At 40.2% G+C, this 20,287-nt stretch overlaps 4 protein-coding genes across 4 annotated transcripts; 2 read left to right on the top strand and 2 right to left on the bottom strand.

The window, feature by feature from the left end:
- Nucleotides 1-2,117: 2,117 nt before the first annotated feature.
- LOC142948623 (ecto-ADP-ribosyltransferase 5-like) lies at nucleotides 2,118-3,043 on the bottom strand. Its single transcript, XM_076090755.1, has 2 exons — nucleotides 2,978-3,043; nucleotides 2,118-2,879 (listed from the first exon to the last, which is right to left on the bottom strand). The coding sequence occupies exons 1-2, from the start codon at nucleotides 3,041-3,043 to the stop codon at nucleotides 2,118-2,120; spliced, it is 828 nt and encodes a 275-aa protein (XP_075946870.1).
- A 1,626-nt stretch (nucleotides 3,044-4,669) lies between these two features.
- On the bottom strand, nucleotides 4,670-5,539 carry LOC142948704 (ecto-ADP-ribosyltransferase 4-like). Its single transcript, XM_076090839.1, has 2 exons — nucleotides 4,872-5,539; nucleotides 4,670-4,754 (listed from the first exon to the last, which is right to left on the bottom strand). Exons 1-2 carry the CDS (start codon nucleotides 5,537-5,539, stop codon nucleotides 4,670-4,672), a joined length of 753 nt encoding a protein of 250 aa, XP_075946954.1.
- Nucleotides 5,540-6,842: 1,303 nt separating this feature from the next.
- LOC142948703 (ecto-ADP-ribosyltransferase 4-like) lies at nucleotides 6,843-8,090 on the top strand. Its single transcript, XM_076090838.1, has 2 exons — nucleotides 6,843-6,980; nucleotides 7,242-8,090. The coding sequence occupies exons 1-2, from the start codon at nucleotides 6,843-6,845 to the stop codon at nucleotides 8,088-8,090; spliced, it is 987 nt and encodes a 328-aa protein (XP_075946953.1).
- A 4,314-nt stretch (nucleotides 8,091-12,404) lies between these two features.
- vwa10.2 (von Willebrand factor A domain containing 10, tandem duplicate 2) lies at nucleotides 12,405-18,866 on the top strand. The gene is made up of 17 exons (XM_076090754.1): nucleotides 12,405-12,602; nucleotides 12,890-13,097; nucleotides 13,222-13,307; nucleotides 13,427-13,520; nucleotides 14,043-14,171; nucleotides 14,275-14,461; nucleotides 14,625-14,794; nucleotides 15,030-15,142; nucleotides 15,264-15,380; nucleotides 15,503-15,706; nucleotides 15,800-15,935; nucleotides 16,053-16,205; nucleotides 16,490-16,582; nucleotides 16,717-16,826; nucleotides 17,053-17,220; nucleotides 17,737-18,060; nucleotides 18,435-18,866. The coding sequence occupies exons 1-17, from the start codon at nucleotides 12,414-12,416 to the stop codon at nucleotides 18,864-18,866; spliced, it is 2,913 nt and encodes a 970-aa protein (XP_075946869.1). The 5' UTR covers nucleotides 12,405-12,413.
- Nucleotides 18,867-20,287: the final 1,421 nt, after the last annotated feature.

Raw genomic sequence — 20,287 nt, 5'->3', positions numbered from 1 at the left:
GTGAAGTATTGTATGCATCAACACAATGCAATGCAGTTTTACGATAACTATTTAAAATAATTATAGCAAAACCAGTTTCCAATTCTCTTTGCCAGAAGAACCACTGGTCTCTAATAAGTAATACACATTCTTCCAAACCTTCAAGTGTTTACTCAGACCATTCATTATTTCTGATTTATTGAACAACTCACGGAGGGGGGGGGGGGGGTTAAGCGCCTCTGCCTTTTGATCAATTTCCTGCATTTCTACATTTTACTACTGTATTTTATTTCTTACACAGCTTTTTTGTGTTTTAATGAATGTTCTTGTTTTTAAATCTCCTTTACGTTTGCTTTATGTTTTGATGCTTTTAATGGTTTTATGTGAAGCACTTTGAATTGCCTTGTTGTTGAAATGTGCTATACAAATGAACTTGCCTTGCCTATTTTGAGAATCTGAAATAAAATGCAATTAGCTTTTCATTTACAAATGTTCTTAAAATGATTTTGTATGGTGTCTTCTGTGCTGTGATACGTGTTTAGCTTATTTACAACTTTCACAGCGACTCCTAGAAGAACCAAGTCTATCTTTGACAGTACCTCACATGATTTACAAGAGAAATGATTCAAAGGTAAACACTGCTTTACATATTGTAACAGACAAGTACAGCCATGGTCCTATTATGCAAACCTACAGGTGTTGGAGGCAGTCAAAGCAGAAAGCTACTACAGAAATATTTTTATTTGCTTTATTCACATAGAAGTATAGTATTTGGATATCACGACAACGACAACTTGTATAAAGTCAACTGTACATTTAAAAGAATCATCCTTCATGTATTCCTGTGGCAACATCTTTGGTTTTTGAATTCCTCTGCTTCATCCCAGGCTTGTTTGAAGTTGCAGTCTCTGTTTTTCTCATTTCTTTAAACTGTTTCAAGCCTCGTCCAGTTGAAGGCAACCATTTAGCCCAGGTGTAGCCGACTGCTTTAAAGAAATAACTGACATAAGGACACATTATCTTGTCATTTTTACTTCCAGATATAGTGTAGAGCAGTTACACTTAAGCAATATATGCTACTGTATAGCATATTGCAAGTGTTTAGCACTGCAGTCTAGACTGCCACCATTGCCACCCTCCATTAAAATAGAAACCTGGAGACACAGTTGTTAAATGAAAACAATCTCTGCCAACATTGAGTCAGAAACACCCTTTAATGTAACAGCATAGTCTCCGCAGTCTTCACTGACATTAGGTGTAAGACACAGTAAGATGCCTCATAAGTGTCCTATAATGAGGAGACTGTTTTGGGTGCAAGATAAACATGACCGTACCAAGGAGCATTATGGGGAGCATTAATGCATTAAGCTGGAGGTAGGAGCTTGACTAAAGCATCTGTGCCGTCAGACATCTGACAGTCAACATTTATTTTTCAGTAAACATTGTAATCTGTCTAGACCATTTGATTAACGGTGAACATATTTGACTCTGCTGACTTCCTCAGTTAGTGGAGACTTGTACACTCCTAACATTTTCATTTGTTTTCTCCTCCTAAAACAGGTTTCCTCTCACACTTTCTGGTTCAGAATTTGATCAAACGAACAACAAATAAAAACTACCAATAAATAATTTGCATTTCACACACTAATACTGTTAATTTCTCTGATACATTATTTGCATGAGCTCATGCAACTCCTAGGGTTGGCTCATGTCTGTCATCAGCTGCAGGCCTTTCCGATCACAGCTGGGAGCTCAACCCGTTCAAGTCATTTGTGCTTTGTCATTAATTATACGAGTGTGTATGTCTATGAATTATGCATGCAAAACAAGGTAAAAACATTTGTCAAACAAGCACAATTTGTAAAACACAGTATTTTATTATATTTGACAAGATTTTAACAATTGTTTTTCTTTGATAGAGTCTATTTATCTACGTGCAGGTGACATAGACAGACATTTTAAATAATATTCTAGTTTTCACAATCTCTTCACCTCTGGCTTTTAACATTTCAATCATTCAAATAACAACGATATGCATACATTTAAATCATATCCAAATTAATTTTGAGAATGTGAAATCCCTTCTGTTTCCTAATCCCAATATATTTGTTTGCATGTTAAATGTATAAGACTTTATCTCAGAAAAGAGCACAATTCAAATTTGAAAGTGTTTTTCCTACGCTTTTCAGTTTATAGACCACCTCACACGGAAGACTCTTCTGGCCAGATCTCCTCTCAATCTTTGTGACTTTAAATACCTCGTAAGGAGGAATCAGGGCTTCTCTCTCAGCCTCCCCGAGCTTAGAGTACAGAGAGACGTCTGCTCCTGAGCATGTGACAATCTCAAAGCATGACTTGTCTCCAAATCTTTCAGCGCTGGGGTACCAACCCATTGAGCTGGAGGTAAAAGAGCCAAAGCGTATCACCTTGTTGAGAACATCTTGGCTAAAGTAGCCGTTGACTCTGCGGTAGCCAGTGAGGCATCTTTCCTCTTCAGGTTTGCGAGTGCTAAGAGTTTGGAGGGCGTCAGTCAGGAAAAAGTGAAGTGCGTGATATCTAAATGTGGTCTTGTACTTAGATTTCTGGGTTCGAACTGCGTAGTTAAAATCAAGATAGATTTTTGGATTGTCGAGGGAATAAACGTAAATAGCCATGATCTGTTCTTTCCCCAGAGAGGTGGAAGGTCGCTTTCCCTTCCTGCGCTTGAATTTTTTGTTGTAGTATTTTTCTGCTTCGCCCCAGGCCAGGGTGAAATTTTTGTCTTTGCGTTTCTCATTCACCAGGAACTCCTTCTTCACTCTGTACTCCATCTTGTCTTTGCAACCAGCGTACATGTCGTCAACAGCGTTCAGAGCCAAATCCAGTGGAACTTGACCTTTTAACCCAGGTTCTGCAGAGCTCTGAAATAAAAAATCTTACTTGGTTATAATCTTACTTACAAATGGTATTACAAAACAGTCACACTAAAGCAAGCCACTATCCAGGTTATACACTATACCTTTGCAATTCCTATGGAGACTCCACATGTCATTAGCACTGCTGCCCAAACTGCCCTCATTGCCATCGTCTGCCGGCATAGAGACCTGCACACAAAAATACCTCTTTCAGTAAACCCATTGTTGCCGTTTTCTGTGTAAATCATTCCATTTTTAGTTATCGTATTTTGATAACTTACTTTGGACGGCTTGAAATGGGCCTCGAAGTGGACTTCACAATATCTGTTTTGAATCTAGCGAAAACACTGGAGAAGAAATGAAGTTTTGTTCCACTTACCACAACTCAGTTCTCACATGGAGCACTACTTTGGTGACTTTCAAGTTATCTGTTAAGCTTAGCTCCTGGTTCACTTTCACCAGCTGCTGGCCATTGCAATTAGGGGCAGGACTACAAGGCCCACCCATTTCCTCTTTGATTGTAATGGATTATAAGGGTCTGTGCATCAGGGAATCATGCTGTTGTACCTAAGACAAGAATACCTCAAAGCTAGGGTGAGTAGTGTATTACAGAAACATGCTTTGTTATATTTGTTTAAATTATCTTTACATCCTGTGTTCAGCCTGTCTTATTAAATTTATACAGAAACATTAAGGGTTAAAGATGAAACAAAAAATGAACTTGAAATCAGTTATAAGGAAATGAGTTGGCAGCACTGGGTTGAGTTTTCAGTTGCATTTTTCAAATCGATCTTACTTTTGCTGGTTTCTCCAATGTTACCCAGCTTTGAGAGTGTTTAAATTCCATGTCAGTAACTGTAAAATGACCATTGTTGAAACACTTTCTTTATTTGTAGTGCATGTATAGCAGTAGGCTACACATGGTGAAGGGACAGCAGGACTATACATTACACAGGCATCGCGAGACATGAAGACACAGGATAAACAATAAAGCATACAAATACATGTACAGAGTCTATACTGTGCGATGTGTTCATCAAAACTGCTCTGTTTATCTTTCACAAAAATAAAAAGAGCCAACTCAACATATTGGGCTCATTCAGGCAACCAATACAAATCAGTTCCTCAAGTGATTTTTTATTTTTTTTTTCAAACAAAAGATTCCACAAGTCACTGTACATGAAGCAATTCAACAAAAAATCAAGTTATCTTTAAAATCCCCATGATCACAAAAACGCATAAATGCTGATCTTCAGGAAGACCTTTGTGTCTGCCTGTATCTTAATTGCCAGCATCAAGGTACCTGTTCTTAACTAAGCACGGAAGGATCTCTGCCCTCTCTGTAAATGATATAAGGTTTTGTGTTGTAATCTAGATTTGAAAGTAGTTTCTGAGTTTTGGCTTATTTCAAATCTCCTCCTTTCATTCCCCATTTGTTCTTACTCTTTTCTTACTATCTCTTCCTTACTTTTGTCTTTTTTTTCCTCTATATTTATATAACCCTACAAATTGCTTTCCCAAAATGTGAAACCAATTTTTTATTTTTTTTTTAAGTAATTTAGATACACAATTCTTTGACCTCTTTTCTTAGATACTTATCAATAATAAGGTAAACATGCTTTTTGTTTTGGGTGTAAACAAGAATTACCTCATAATCAACGAGTGAGCTGTTTATTGTGAACAGTGTGGCCTCTGCCAACTGAGCTAACGAAGGGAAGATTTTTATTTCCTCCTAACTTTTTAAAAACATATTAAGAATTCTCTCAATAACGAAGTGTCCACAACAGCACCCCTCTTTAATAATGGCTAACTCTGTATATCCCCAGAATTACCATCAGCACCAGCAGAGCTCCCAGCACTGCAGCCACAAAACGCTTCTGCCTGCGTTTCACAAGGACCAAAGAAATGATGACCAACAGCAGTAAGCATACTGACATCATCACAACACCGCTTGCATGCCAGTGTGTTAAAAAAGCTCCAAAACATGTGTTTATTTGCCTTTGATTCAATTTGCAATTTAAATCTCTCCTTGGTACTTTGGTGCTCTGTAGCTTGTAAACCACACTGCACCATGGGTCGTTTGTCAGGACATCAGTGATTTTGAAGACCTCATAGGGAGGAATCAGCACCTGTCCCATTTGTTTTGTTGCAGAGTAATATGTTATATCGGCACCAAAGCATGAGTAGATCTCAAAACAAGAAACATTGCCATTAAAATCAAACGACCGCTTGCTTGAAGCCACCCAGGTAAAAGCACCAAAACGCATGTTTGTGTTGATTAAGTTGCGGTCAAAGTGTTTCCATGTCCTGTGAAAGGTGGTTCCACACGATGTCTGCTTGTGACGCAGAACTTGAATGGCATCAGTCAGGTGGAAGTAGAAATAGTGGAACTTAAATCTGTATGTGCTGTAGTTGCGTTTCCCTGTTCTCACTGCTTGGTCGAAGTCTTGTTGGATGTTCTTCACCTTTGTGTACATGTAGATGACTGTAGCATGCTCTTCTTTCAGGTGCTGGTGCACAGGTTTCTTTGCACCGCCTTCAGCTGAAGCCCAGGCAATGCTGAAGTTTCGGTTGAAGTGCCACTCAGACACGCCGAACATGTCGATCACAGAGGCTGCTTCAGACTTGCAACCATCGTACATGTCATCGATGCAATCTGTCGCCATGTCCAGAGGTAAACCAGCAGTCTTAGTTTTCTGCAGATGACAGATGAGAGACGGCTAAGGTGAGCAAAAACAACAATTGCATAGGCTGACGCAAGTAACAGTTAAAATGTGTCAAAGAAAGAACTGTTATCCGCACCTCGGCAGGTTTCTGAGGCCACCAGAGTAGTAGAGACGGGTCATGATACAAAAGGAGCGCCACCGCCAAAAACATACAAAGGGTTGCCCAGTTCCTCATTGACTTCAGCTCACATACTGGCCCTTTGCCAGACTTCATATCTGATTGAAAAGAAAGAAATCGTCTCACTAAAATAGCTTTTCTAACTCTTTCAACACCATGAATATGCATTGGACTTTGTATAATCATATTACTTGCGTGCACATTGACAGTTTGTTTGCACAAACCTGCAATTAAAAGTATGAGCCTAGTGGCTGGCATAATAAGGATCCACGTAATATTTACTTGTAGACTGATCCGTCAATACACATCCTCGTATTCTCCACCAACAGTGTATGGTATCTGATTGTTTTTGGCTTACCTTTCCGAGGTGAGTTTCTCAGCAGCGATTTAGTGAGAAGAAACGCAAGCGTTTCTCTTTTCCTGGGCTGCAGCGTAGCCTCATATCGTGTATGTATTTGTCGAGTGTAAATAAAAGCCTTGCCCCACACGGGCCCTGTCATTTCACTGCTTGCACTGCCAGATGAAGGTTCCACATGTGGTAACACCTGTAAATCCTGTTTGGTAGCTTGCTCAGGTTAAAACAAACAAAGATATTGTATGTCATCGGCTTGTAAAACACAAAACGTACTGACTAAAATCAGAAGATTTTTTTCAGGCTGGAAAAGGTTGATGGCAGCTCCTCTCGTCACATAAAAGACAACACTTCATCATAGTGCTGCTCAGGATGTGGTAAGTTATAAGAACATAGCACTTTTTTTTTTTAGACTTCTACTGTTTTCAAAATGTAATGCTTTGTTCCCACTAATACTGATTTTTATATGCATCAACTTTTATATTTTTGCAGATTGGAGAGTCAATAGTTAAAATAACTTTAATATGCTGTTCCACGCCTTTATTTGTATTTAGATCAACTGCTCTCACAATAGAGTGATGTGATTGAGTTACACTCTTCTTAAGCAGATTAAACTGAAATGATACAATGTGATATATTTTGATGAAATGATATATGTTGCAGTGCAGTGCTCAGTTCCAGTAGGGGCCCTGCAGGTTTTTGTTCAACTCACGTTCTCTCTGATCTCAGTACTTCTGGGTTAAACAACAGATTTCCTTTGTTCCAGATGCACCATGCCTTCCTGGGAGAGGCAAGCATGTCAGAGAAAAACTTTATCTGCGTGTGCCATTACTTCTCTTGTTCTTCTGGTGGGACAGCTGGTGTTTGTTGTCGTATATCTGACACTCAGCTGGCAGGATATTGTTGGAGAGGTATTTTTCCACTTATTTAACAATACATATTTGACATTTACAGGACTTAAGCATAACATAAAGAGTTACTCTGATCACAAATAGTGTTTAAAAAAACATGCATTTCTCGTTTTTAAGTATGCACTTTTGAAATAATTCTTGCCATTACCTGTAATTGTTTTTTTTAAGGACTGTGCAAAAGAGGTTCCATCTTATTATTGTTCATGTAGTGTATATCTCCATCTACTGGATAAATACTGAACAGCAAGTCTCTCATTTCAGCATTTCCTGCAGGGTCAGACCCATGACCTGAGCGACGGTATGTACGACGACTGCGGATCCAAAGCTACTGCTGTGACTGATAAAGCCATAATGCAGAAATGGGACACGCATACAAACTTTAGTCAAGCCTGGAGCGATGCAGAGCAAAAAGCCAGAGAGCCTGCACACAAGTACATGGAGAAACATCACTCAATGGCCATATACATGTACACCAATAGTATGCTGCAACCTGTCAAGCAAGACCTAGAAGAAAGTACTGCAAAACGACAAAAGGAGACCTTTGAGCCCCGCTCCCTTTATTTGTCCCTAAGTGAAGCCGTTCAGATTCTGAAGCACAGTCAGGTGACATGTCTTTGCACATATTACAGAACAGAGACACTTTTAAATCTGAACATTTCTAAAGAACTGATTCGCTTCAGTACCTTCGTATTAGGGTCCGACGGGCAGAGCTTTGGAAGGGACGCTTCATGTTTTGAGGTATTCACATGTTTCGGAGCTGACGTCACGCATTACTCAGCCCTGAAGCTAAACAGCCAGGTGCTGATTCCTCCCTATGAGGTTTTCAAAGTCACAGAAACAGAGATGGATACACAGAGGTGTAAAGTCATCTACAGACTGAAGAGCAACCTGAACTGCGTTTATGACAGAGAGAGCAATAAGTTGCATCCAATATCTGCATTACCAGTGGATGTGTTTTGGCTCATTTTTGCCATCGCTGGTATGATTATTGCATCTCTTTTGCTACCCTTTGTTATTGTGAAAGTGTTCGAAAACCATAAGAAAACTGCTGTTTACAGTGCCTCATCTTTTCACAACGACACTAACTACCCAGGTAGTGTTGTCATTTAAAGGCCCAGGTTTAATTTAGAAAAATAAATGGTCCCATTAGCTTTAGGGATCACATTTTGGCACAGTTCTACGAATTAAAACTTCATGTATAGGAAAAGAGAAAAAATATATATATACATAGGAAATGTTCAGAATTGTATGATGTAATATTTGCAAATGGTGTTGGTCTACATTTCAGACTTACTTGCCATGTTGTAATACACTTTCTCTGTTACTCAATTCATATGTGCTAGATAAGTTCACGTTTGCTGCCGACCAACTAGCAGCAATGTGTGTTTTGGTCTGAGGGATACAATGGCTTGACTGAGATCATAATAGAACATGCATATGGAGACCTGGAATGGAAAATAGTGTCATAAAAGAGTATTGGTCAAGTCAAAACATATCTGAATAGCAATCTGTAAGTCTGCTTGTTAATGGACCTTTACCACCATTCATTTGATTAAAAAAATGTACAATTTTAAAGGATTGTTCGAGTGTTTTTCAAGCTGAAAGCGAGTGTGTTGCAAGATGCGTTCACGAAACATTACAGGTGTGTACAGGTTTGAAGATGGGTGTGGTCCGAGCAAGATAGCCAGGGGTTTTTGGCATCACGGCTGTTGCGTAACTGCACCTTGTACGGTTGTGATGCTGTCACGGAAACAAAATATGTTCACAGACAAAGTACTCAAAACTGCTTCTGTGGTAGTTCCTAGGAGTTGTCTCCAGGAACACATTTTGCCATGACGCACATGCAGACTCTCGAGGTGAAAACAATACCAGCCACTCTGTTAAGGTTGGCAAATATATTTGAGGCACTCCCATTTATTCTCATCTATTGTTGCTAGCATCAGTCAATGTGATGCTCCAAGGTCAAAATGGCAAAATGAGGCCTTTCTGATTGAAAGTGGGCCGGTGTGTAATTCACAAATATTTGTCGATGTGAGGTGAGTTGGACGCCACTTTGTGGTTCAGACATAGCATAGCAGACATAGCATATAAAGGGACTGTTATTGAAAGTTAGGTGGTTTTAATAATGATTATAACAAGCAACAAAGTCCACTAAGGGCGGGTGGGAAGGATGGACACGCACAGGACTTTTACCCAGAAGACTGCTGTCGGTGTCCCAGAATCAAACCAAAAGTAAGCCTCCACTTGACACTAGTTTTGTTGTCTAAACCTATCCAATCTTTTTACAACGTCAATCACGTGGCTTTGTGCCTTTTCTGCAAACATGATGAAACGTATTTATGAAATGTATTTTTGGTTCAGAAACGTCAACATTCAGTGTATCTGCGGTTTGCGGAAACACACAATGAAGTATTTGTTGAATGAACAGGTATGTCACCACAGTTATTGGTGACACCCAAGTTCAAATACACTAGTTCCAGTGTAGAGACAAAACATCATGTAACATGAATACTGGGCTTTCACACGGATTGTCACTCAACGTCTGGGACATTTTACTGTGTATGGATAGCTGAAGAATGTCACTTGACAAGTTAATCATTGTTATCATCATAGTCCCATTCTTCTCTGAGATTTCACAATAATTTGTTGAAGTAGGACATGACTCCTTTACGATGTCAACATACTCGTTGAGGGAGTGAAGAGGTGAAAGGTGAAACCATTACAGAATGGTTTGGAGATTTGTAGACTAAAACCACCTTCTGTGGATTCCTTCTCGCCTAATAAGTATCACTTTCTTGAAAATGAAATGTTGCCACTGTGATACGGGATTTCACTGACAAGGTTCTTGTGAAATATTCCGGGATGAAGACTCATCAAATGAATAGTTTTCTTTTTCTGAAGAATCCTTCTTGGTTTCATTATCAGAGGTGAATAACTTTGTCCCTCTGAAGTAGTATAAAGACATTCCACAGGGGCAAAATTTATAGACAAAAATGTTCCATCCAGAAATGATCGTACTACACTTTACAGACCGTACTGGCCACAGTGTCGTGTGATTGAGCTTAGTTGTCAGTTCGTAGTATTATCGTCTTCTATTACACATAAAAATGGCTCTGCTGTTAAAACTGAATGTCCTCATGGTGGCATACATAATAATGTATAATGTATGTAATGTATCTTTGTACGTGTGTGTGTGCGAGTGAGTGTGTGTGTGAAGGAATCGGCCATTACCCAAAGCCCAGGTATCCGTATGGGGATTGAAAAAGTCGGATAAGTGCATCCCTCATTGATAACTGTTGTTATTGGGTCTTTAATCTTACAATGAATGCGTTTTCCTTCTGTACTCTTTTTGACCTTACATTACTTTGCTGACTGGGTCTCATAGACACTCTACAAGGCAGCATTTCCAAGTGAGTCTCATTTGATTTCATTGGCTTAGTTTGTGAGCTAAAGGTGTTACTAGATGTGTTTTTACATTTTTGAGAAGGCCAAAGAATAACAATAATGTGCAATAGGATGGATACAAAGAAAAGCACACTCACAACTATGTCTTCACTCAAACACGCAGAAAAAAATGCAAGGTGTGTGGCAATTCTATTCATCAGCTCAGTCACGGAAGACAGACGCAACTATAAGAGGAGGGCACACACTCATGTCTCTCAGCACACACACTCTTAAAATGTCCAGATAACACAGGAAACGCATAGGTCTAACAGTTTGCACAATATTATCTGAGTGTAAACAGGTAATGCCGACAAAGGAAGACTGAAGCGGTGCCAACGTTTGAATAAGTCTGGACTGCTAAAACGCAGAGTGCACACGGGGTAAGTGAAATATATTTGCATATTGTTAATTGTGTGTAGTTAATTGGTAGTAATCTTACATATTATAGTTTTAATTATTGCATTACTTTAATTATTAGTAGTAGTAATATTGGCATTTTTCTTTTTCCTATTTAAAATATGAGGTTGCTGTCTTTCAGATTAGGTCAAACCATGATTTACAAATATATTAAATTAAGTTGAAAATATAGAAGTAGAGATTCTCATATTTTATAAATGCATGTTCTTTTATAAATGTTTTAATGTGATCTCATGATATCGTGTTGCATCAATGCCATCTGTTTAATGTAAACTGTATTTGTTGTAAAATGTAAAAAAAATGATTCCCCTTTTTTCAGTCTTGATCGTCACATTGTATTTCTTCCTCAGGTGGTTTCACTTGCCTCATTTTACCTAGTTCACTGCCAGTAACCACCCATTGTGGAGTTACTGCAAACAGTGGAGGAGATTTTCTCCTACTTCTGCTCAGTCTGTATTTGTTTTGACCAAAGATGTGAAGGAAAGAAAACAAGTAGAGGGAGGAGTTGAGAAGGTTTAGAGAAAGTACAATTCAGATTTCTTCCTCTCTGTTACGTCCGTTCTCTGTTGTCCAGGGGAAGGATTTAGGGACTAACACAAAACAACCCAAATGAAAAACAAATAGCTCGTGTACCAAACAATATGTATTATGCTCACGTACAGTGATAGATGAGTGAGTCACAACACAAGATTGTGAGAGGATGGGACAGGTGTGGTCGTGCCAAACAATTGAAACAAAGATAACAGAACTTGGCCTAACTAACTAACCTCTGAAATCGACAAACAAAATGGCTTCTCTAACTTAACTAAATGTGCTCGACCAAAACCCGAATACAGATGAGGCACCGACCAATAAACCGAGTGTATCTAGACACAGAAAATATACTACGTATGTGCCAATGTACAGGGTACCCCAGACTCACCTACTGTCCGCAACCTCTCACCACAAACTAACAAGTTCCGCTCTCATAGTTTACATAAACACAGTATGAAGTGAAGTTCTTCTGAACTCTGAAGCATCCAGTAAAAGGTGCATTACCGCCACCTACTATATTGGAGTGTGGACCCGATAACCTATCCCCTTACAAAAACAAAACAACAAAAAAACTAAATAAGATAAAACAAAAAAACTAAATAAAACAAAAACAAAAAAAAGGAGTTCTTCATTTCAGAGACTTAAATTATTTTTGCTCAATCCTGTTTCTTTCACGTATTGTATGTTTCCTGCCCCCAAGGTTAATGCATCTTTTAGATTTAGTTCCTCAACTCCCAGCCTCCTCTTCAAGCTGTCTCGCTCAAGTGAGAATTTCTGGCAATAACATCTGATATGGTCTACAGATTCTGGTATTTGGTTCTTCTGAACTCCGAGGCTTCCTGCCTTTTATCTGCGGCTCTCCCTCTGCCGATTGGTCAGCCTGCCGCTGGTGCCACCCACCAATCAGGACAACCGGCCCCCACAGGTGGAATCCAATCACCCGATTGACCTGTTAGGAGACTGTGGGAGAGAGAGAAAAAGGAAGGGCAGGAGGGGAGAAAACACAACACGTAACACTCTCCAACATCGTTGCCCATCATGGCAGTCTTGTTCATGGTGGCGCTGGTCATCTCCCTGCCAGGCCTCATTAACAGCTTCCAACCACTCTTCTCATTTGATGGGAATTCCACCACTCACCGTGACATCACACAAAGGGCAGTCCTCAGAAAGACGGCTGAGGTCTGCCGAGATATTGCTGCCTCTGAGGGACGGGACTTCAGCCTGACTGTGAGTCAGAAAGCCACACTGAAACAGAGCAACTGTGGTGCATTCAAATGTCTAGATGATGTATTATATGTTTAATTTATTTCTATTACATGATATGGGGACAATCTTTCCAAATAAAACCTTGTGGCGGTGTTTTAAAAAAATGTTTCAGAAAGATGGAGATACATGAGTCTGTTGATTATCTTAAAAACTGTTCAGTGCAAAACCGCATGAGGCTGGAGAGTACGGTGTGTTAAGACACAATTTCACAAAGTGCACTCAGTAATTTGTCATGTCATTGTCTCCAGATTGATGACAGCCTGTCAACTGACAAGGTGCAAAGGGCCTGTTCCACTACAGGTTCCTCCACCGCTCTCCTCTCAACTGTCATATTCAGAACGTCCATCGCCAACATGTACTTCGGCAACGCAAAAGTGGACGTGGTTTTTGCGCTGAGTGAGGAGCACCATTTTGATGATGAGACCTTCCAGGGAGGACGGGATGTCATAACAGCAGGTACACATCAAACATTGCTTTCCCACTCAAGACGTCCATGAAACAACAACTGTAAAAGTAACTTCTTGCAAAGTGCGGGTTCAGTTTGCAGCTAACTCTCTCTGTTCTCTATTCTGCTGCTGAGGTGTGTCCGCCGTGAAGGCCAGTGTGAAGCTGGAGAACTTTATCGCAGGGAGATGGACTCTTGGAAGAGCCTGTCATACCCTACAGGTGAGATTTAAGATCATTGTTGTGGGGACAGTGGTGTCATTGTTTTGAGGTGAGAGGCATGATCAAAACAACAAGCAGTAGTGATGTGGTGAATGATGTTTCTGGTTCTGTATTTCAAGGACTTCTACAGCCACAGTAACTGGGTGGAGCTGGGCAACAATGCTCCTTACAGCACTCTGATCACACCAGATCAACCTCTCGAGAACTTGGCAGGTAGGAAATATGGTTATATATGAAGAGTCTGATTTCACCCTCTGATTGAGCTCTTGCCCACAAAACTGCACCCTGGCTATTGTTTACTGTATGTGCTTGAGCAAGAAATCACACAAGGCACATTGTCAGTTTATTCGTCACCTGTCAGATAACAAATACCCACCCTGACGTGGTATGCGTTCAATCACGCAATCCACACATGAAAATCAGTACGTTGGTGCTCAATATTTCACTTGACACACAAGCCTACAACTTAGTACCCACACAGTACATGCTTTGTATTTTTTTTAAACTGAACTTCATCAAAACTGTCACAAAGAGCCCTTTACTCACCATTCAAGAGGGATTTCTGAATTTCCTCTCCCAATTTAATCTGCAATATAAATTATAATTATTCATACCAGTGACAGACTTGCATTTAAATACAATTTGTAAAAATGATTTGTTTTGAATATGTTACACCATGTTTTCAGATGAGTTAACCGTGCCAGGTTTTATTGTTTGTTCTTGGATTTGCTGCAGGCCTAAGTACACCAACATGTAGAAACTGTACAGGAGGTAACTGTGAGAACAACCTCCTGCCTGACCTGCTGCAGCAGGGGCTTCTCACTTCAGGGTACTTCAACGTCTTCTCCTCAGCGAAACCTGCAGGTGACTTTACGGAAGCATCCACACTTTTGTTCTGTTCCACTATAAGATCTTGTGAACAGATGTGTGTACGTTAACATAACAAACACATTCTCTCTGCTTGCAGGTAAATGCAGCCACGGTGGATCATTTGACCAGACGAGCAGATATGACCCAGTGGGAGGCATTAATAAGGATGATGTTGGGTCCAGCCATGGCTCACTTCACCACAAAGCAGCTGATTTGGCTGTGAATGCCACTATGGAGCTACTGGAGGACATCAGACTAGCTGTCGGAGACAAGAACTTCCTGCGGTATGGGCCAACTAAAATAAAGTCTTCGAAAGTCGATGATATTATATGTCTCGCAGATGTCTGTGAAGCTTGCACTTTTCAAACAATCTATCTCGATTAATGACAGATGAAATTGATCAGCTGTATCAGGTAATGATGTTTTGTCTCTCTTGTGTTCACACAGACTGATGGGCCTCTCCCAGTCCTCTGTGCTGTGTTTTGTCATTGACACCACAGGCAGTATGAGCGATGACATAGCCGAGGCTAAGAGAGTTTCCTTCGACATCATTGACAGTAAGAGGGGAACCCAGCAGGAGCCCTCTGCCTACATATTGGTACCCTTCAATGACCCAGGTACAGACATATAGTCTGTAATTCATGAGTGACTTTTGATCACGTTTAAGTGGAATTTACTAGCTTCTGCTGCTTCCAAATAAATATTAGCTCTGCTGTGTAAAAAAGTTTTCTAAAACTGCAATTTGTTTTCTGCCATTGTAAACTGTGCGTGTGCTCTTTAGCCCGAGTCAAAATAAAATGTATGGTTAAGTGAGTGACGGCAAGTGGTAACGGTTATCTACTCTGTATCCAGGTTTTGGACCTCTGATTATGACAACAAATGCAGACGTCTTCAAAGACAACATTAACAAACTGTCTGCAAGTGGAGGAGGAGACATCCCAGAGTTGTGCTTGTCTGGACTGCAGGTGTGATGGATGATTTTAATTTTTTTAATATAAAATCACTTTTCTTTGAAATCAAATCTTGTCATGTCCTTTGTTTATTTAATAAAGTCTATTTTTATTAACTAATGTTTTTTCTTGACAGCTGGCCCTGACTGCTGCTCCCCCCTCCTCTGAGATCTTTGTCTTCACTGACGCTCCAGCTAAAGATGCTTACCTGAAAAGCACCATCACAGCCCTTATAGAGAGCTCCAAGTCTGTGGTAAGAGTTTACTTTTTAACCACCCTTGCTCCCTAAATGTTAATACATTCCATAAAGAAATAATAAAATAGTATCTGGGTGTAATATAACCTTTACAAGTGTTTTCTATCCGAATACTTTAGGTTACTTTCATGTTGACGGACGTCCTGGCTAGTCGACGGCGCCGCAGAAGGTCTCAGCGTGTGAGTTCACGTTCAATGAGCCAATCAGATGCACAGCTGTACCGGGACCTAGCCCGAGCCTCTGGAGGTCAGGCCATTGAGGTCACCAAGTCAGACCTCTCTCTGGCTACAAGCGTAATAAAGGATTCATCAGCCACTGCTGTGGTAAGACGTTGAACAGGAAAATCATACCTGATTAAAGATGCTACTGTAGTGTACAGTGTATAAACTAGCCGTTTGTGTCCCTTCTTCTTTCAGGTGACAGTTTTTCAGGTAGTGAGGAATCCTGGACGGCCTGATAATTTTACATTTACTGTTGATGGATCACTAAGGAACATGACTGCCTACATCACAGGAACATCATCGCTCACTTTTGATCTCACCAGCTCTACAGGTATTGCGATTGTGCTGCCAACTGCCTTTAACTACCTCCATTGACTGCCATTAGAAAATCTTTAGCTTGGTTTTGCTGGTAGACCAAAGTGTTATTTTAACATTTCTTCTCCTCCAGGTGTGTCTCAGAATTCCAGTCAGTCCAGTGGTCCTCTGGCATCTTTCACCACAGCAGGAAGCCTCCGTCGTTTAAGCTTCAACACTGACAATCAAACCGGTTCATGGGAAATTAGAGTTAACTCTAATAACCCCTACTCTGTTAAGGTCACAGGTCAGTAGTAGGATAGAGATCACTTTTTAACCTGTGAGAGTTATACGAGAGAACGATTTTACTCAGCAGGTCTTTGTTTACAGCTGTGGTAGCCCTACTGATCTTTTTTGTTTTTGTTTTTGTGTGTGTGTGTGTGTGTGTGTGTGTGTGTGTGTGTGTGTGTGTGTGTGTGTGTGTGTGTGTGTGTGTGTGTGTGTGTGTGTGTGTGTGTGTGTGTGTGTGTGTGTGTGTGTGTGTGTGTGTGTGTGTGTGTGTGTGTGTGTGTGTGTGTGTCTACACATCAGGTCAAAGCTCAGTGAACTTCATTTTTAATCTTGTGGAAGCTCACAAGGGAGCCCACGGGGACTTCAGTCTAAAGGAGGGACGTCCTCTTTCAGGTCAGACCACTTGCATCATTATTTTCATCTTTATTTTACAGTTTGTACAATTCTCAACAAACACTGGTCAAGTCTAATGATCGAGCAGTCACACTCATCTGGTTTCCCCTTCTCTCTCTTGTCTCAACTCTCAGGTGGTAATGCCAGCCTCTTGGTCTCTGTAACAGGCAGTGACACAGTAAAGGTCACAGGGGTCACTCTGTTTGACAGCTCAGGGCCAACAGAGGTCAACGGATCCCTGCAGGCATGTCCCATATTACACTTGATGAACTTAAAGGGCCATTCCCAGTAGCTAAAGTGTAGTCAAGTCTGCAACAGACAAAAGTTCCACTGTAGTATAGATTTTTTTTAAATATTTTGTGCAAAGCAGTAACATTTCAGGCAAATAGTACTTAAAAACTGCAGAAGTAAAAAGAAAAAAATAGACAAAATGTTGTCATTCTGACTATCTTGTGCTCTTACCTCCACAGTCGGTGGGAAGTGGTAACTTCCTGGTGACATTCAGTGGAGTCCCGGCAGGTGAATTTGTGGTTCGCCTAAGAGGAGAGGACAGCAGCTCCACGTCCAGGTCAACACAGAGCAAGAGCTTCCAGAGACAAGCCCCCACACAGATCAAGACATCCAGCATCTCTGTTACGGTGAGCTCAATCACATTCAGTTTTCCGTCTCAGTTCTTCACTTAGCCTCAGCATTTAGAAAGTAAATAATCTGGACAGGTCTTCATGACTGCTGGACTATAGTTTATGGTTATTCCCATTCAATGAAATAACCAGCGGTATATACTTAAACTAAAATAAAATAGTACCAATATGTATGCTGTGTACAGTGGTGTTTTGAGCTAACTGCTAATAATAATAATAATAATAACATACAGATGTTTAGCAAGTATGTTTACCATGTTCACTATCTTAGTTGGTAATGGAATGCTAACATTGGCTAGCACCAAACATAAAATGCTGAGGTTGATGGGAGTGTCATTTGTTTAGTCATAAACCAAAACTAAAAAGTAATGAAAAAATTAATATTTCAGTCTTCTTTCCACTGAAGGCTACCATGATGCAGGCGTACAACATATACTGTTATTCCATACATTAGAACAGGATATGTGTGACTGTATTTCCCCCCCTCCTCTTATTTTCCCCTCACTTGTTCAGGCCCTAGCCAACAACACCAACATTGAACCAGGCTCCACCATCTCCATCCCTTTCACAGTCGCCACAACCACCAATGGAGTTGTTAATGACTCTGCAACCGGGACGTTCACAGTTCGAGCAAACAACGACCGCAGCTATACTTCAACTTCACCCAGCACCGTTACCATAGCGGCTGGCAGTGGAGGGCAAGCCAACGGCACAGTCACCTTAACAGCACCAGCCAGTGCTGCATCAGGATCAGACGTGACCCTTACCATTGAGGCAGAAAATACAGCTGCCAACGACATCAACTACGCTGTCCTCAGGTTGTCTGTTGCTGCCAAGGTAAGAGGAAAAACTCATGTGCTGTGGATGTGAAATAAAGGGAAGCAGGATATGGTAGCAGTTTGGTGACAATTACTGCATGAACAAGAGATTGGAGTGAGGTGGCGAGCAGTATGTGTAACATTTTCCAACATAAATATATCCGTTAAATCACTTATATTGAATAATGGTCAAATACGTAATATATTTGTGTTTCATCTCTTTTCTTTGATTTGGTGTTATTGTAATATTTAAATGAGTCAAAGGTTTGTTGAAAAATTGCAGATAAAATCCTATTTTATTCTGGTTCCTTTCCTTGTTGTTAAAGATAAGGATGATGTCCCATTCCCATCTTATTTGTTCATCTCTCCCACTTCCTGTTTCTGTGTCTCCAGGTGACAGATATTACCCGCCCAGTGTGCCAGGTAGTCAGTTCATCCACCGTTTGTCCATCCTCTTCATCACTCTGTACTTCCTCCCAGTGGGAATTCATCGCCAATCTCACCGATGGCATCAATGGAACTGGCATTGAGAGCGTCGCCATCCGCAAAGGGAACGGTACCCTAAATACCAGCACAGTGGCTGGAGCAGGGGGTGAGAACATTACAGTGGCTACCTACAAAGCCTCCTGCTGTTCACAGAATGTAGAGCTGGCTGCTGTGGACAAAGTAGGTAATGTGGGGATGTGTGTGGGACAGGCTAGAGGTTCTACCACGACCGCCCCTGTGACGACAGCTGCACCTAACACAACATCCACCGGAGGGCACGCAGAGAGCATATCACACTATCTCTGGATCAGTGTTGTGGTTTCTCTCCTTTGGAAGTAAACGGGATAAATGGGAATTGCAGTGTAGTTGTGGAATTATAGCACATGAATAGTCTTTTATAGTTTTTCTTTTTGAATTTCCACAGGTTAAATAAAATATCATTGGTACTGATATCTCTTTAAAAACTAATAATTTCTTGATATAAAAATACATTTTTTATTTTATTATAACTTGAATAATTTTGTTTTTCTGAAAAAAAGTGTTACTTCAATAATTTATTTATATTCTTTATGGTGTCGATTTGCTGCAGCCATCATAGCTGAGTGATGCTAATGTAGAAGCGCCTGAATCTGCTAGTGCAGCAATGGCTGCTAGATGCCAGACTAAACTCAATGGACTATACTCATTCATTTTTAGGATTTCAGTAGATAGTTACATAATTTCTTATTAAATCTTGGTGGCAAATTTGAGAAATACTGTTGCATGAAGGGGATATTCTGTAAAAAGTGTTTGGTGGTGAACAATAAACTTCCCTACATAGGCCGTAGCCTGAGTTCAGACATGCATTATTACTGGGACAGGACTTTTAATTCTGACACCGTTATGTAGCATTGATCTGTGAGTGCTTTCTCTGCCCTGTATATTTAAATTAAAGGATCGGAAAACCTTTATGACTTGACATGTGTGAGCTTTGTATCTTAAACTCAAAATTCCACCCCTGATGATCCCTTACATGTTGCCAGGTCACTAGGAGTCATATCTAATCAAACCACTCAGAAACTCAACTAATCTTCTTCACTAAGTGTTTAACTCTTGATTAGTTGTTCCAGAGGATGTTTTTTTCTTAACTATAACTGACTGTTTATTTGGTCATACACTTGTTATAAAGTACTTGTGATAGCAACGGAGCAGTAGTTTTTCCATCTCTGAACAATTGTTAAGTTATACTAGTTAATCATTTTGATGTATTTGTACTTTGATAAATTACCAAAAAGTAATATAAATTAGCTATACTTCGGCCCGATAATATATTACACTCAAACTTTAAATTAGTCCACAGAATGGGGCATGTTAATAAGTTTTATTTGGTGTTTTTTGTGTATACTACTTTTACCTACAAGTAAAATATATTAGTACCTCCAGCATTGACTTTACATTCTAGTTTAGCCAGTTATCCAACACAAATAGGAAATAGGAACCAGTTACCAATTCCAAACTGCAGTATGGTTTCTTGGACAAAGCATACATAAGGGGTTATGTCAAACATGCATGGTAAACAAAGAATAACACTGTTGTAATAGCTAGTAAAGTTTATTTTTCTGTTTCAGCAAAAGTAAACAATAATTACAACAAAGAACCAAATGTACCTCAAAGGGAAGTAAAAATCGAACAAACACAATAATAGATAAAGTGGAAGAACAGAGCGACTTCCAGCAGCCGAACACGAATGGCGCGCTTAGGACCGGTTTCACGAGGAAGGA

Source organism: Anarhichas minor, unplaced genomic scaffold (genome assembly GCF_050575085.1).
Source record: "Anarhichas minor isolate MPS153535 unplaced genomic scaffold, ASM5057508v1 ptg000012l, whole genome shotgun sequence".
NCBI classification, from domain to species: domain Eukaryota; kingdom Metazoa; phylum Chordata; class Actinopteri; order Perciformes; family Anarhichadidae; genus Anarhichas; species Anarhichas minor.
This window is presented reverse-complemented; position numbering and strand designations above follow the sequence as displayed.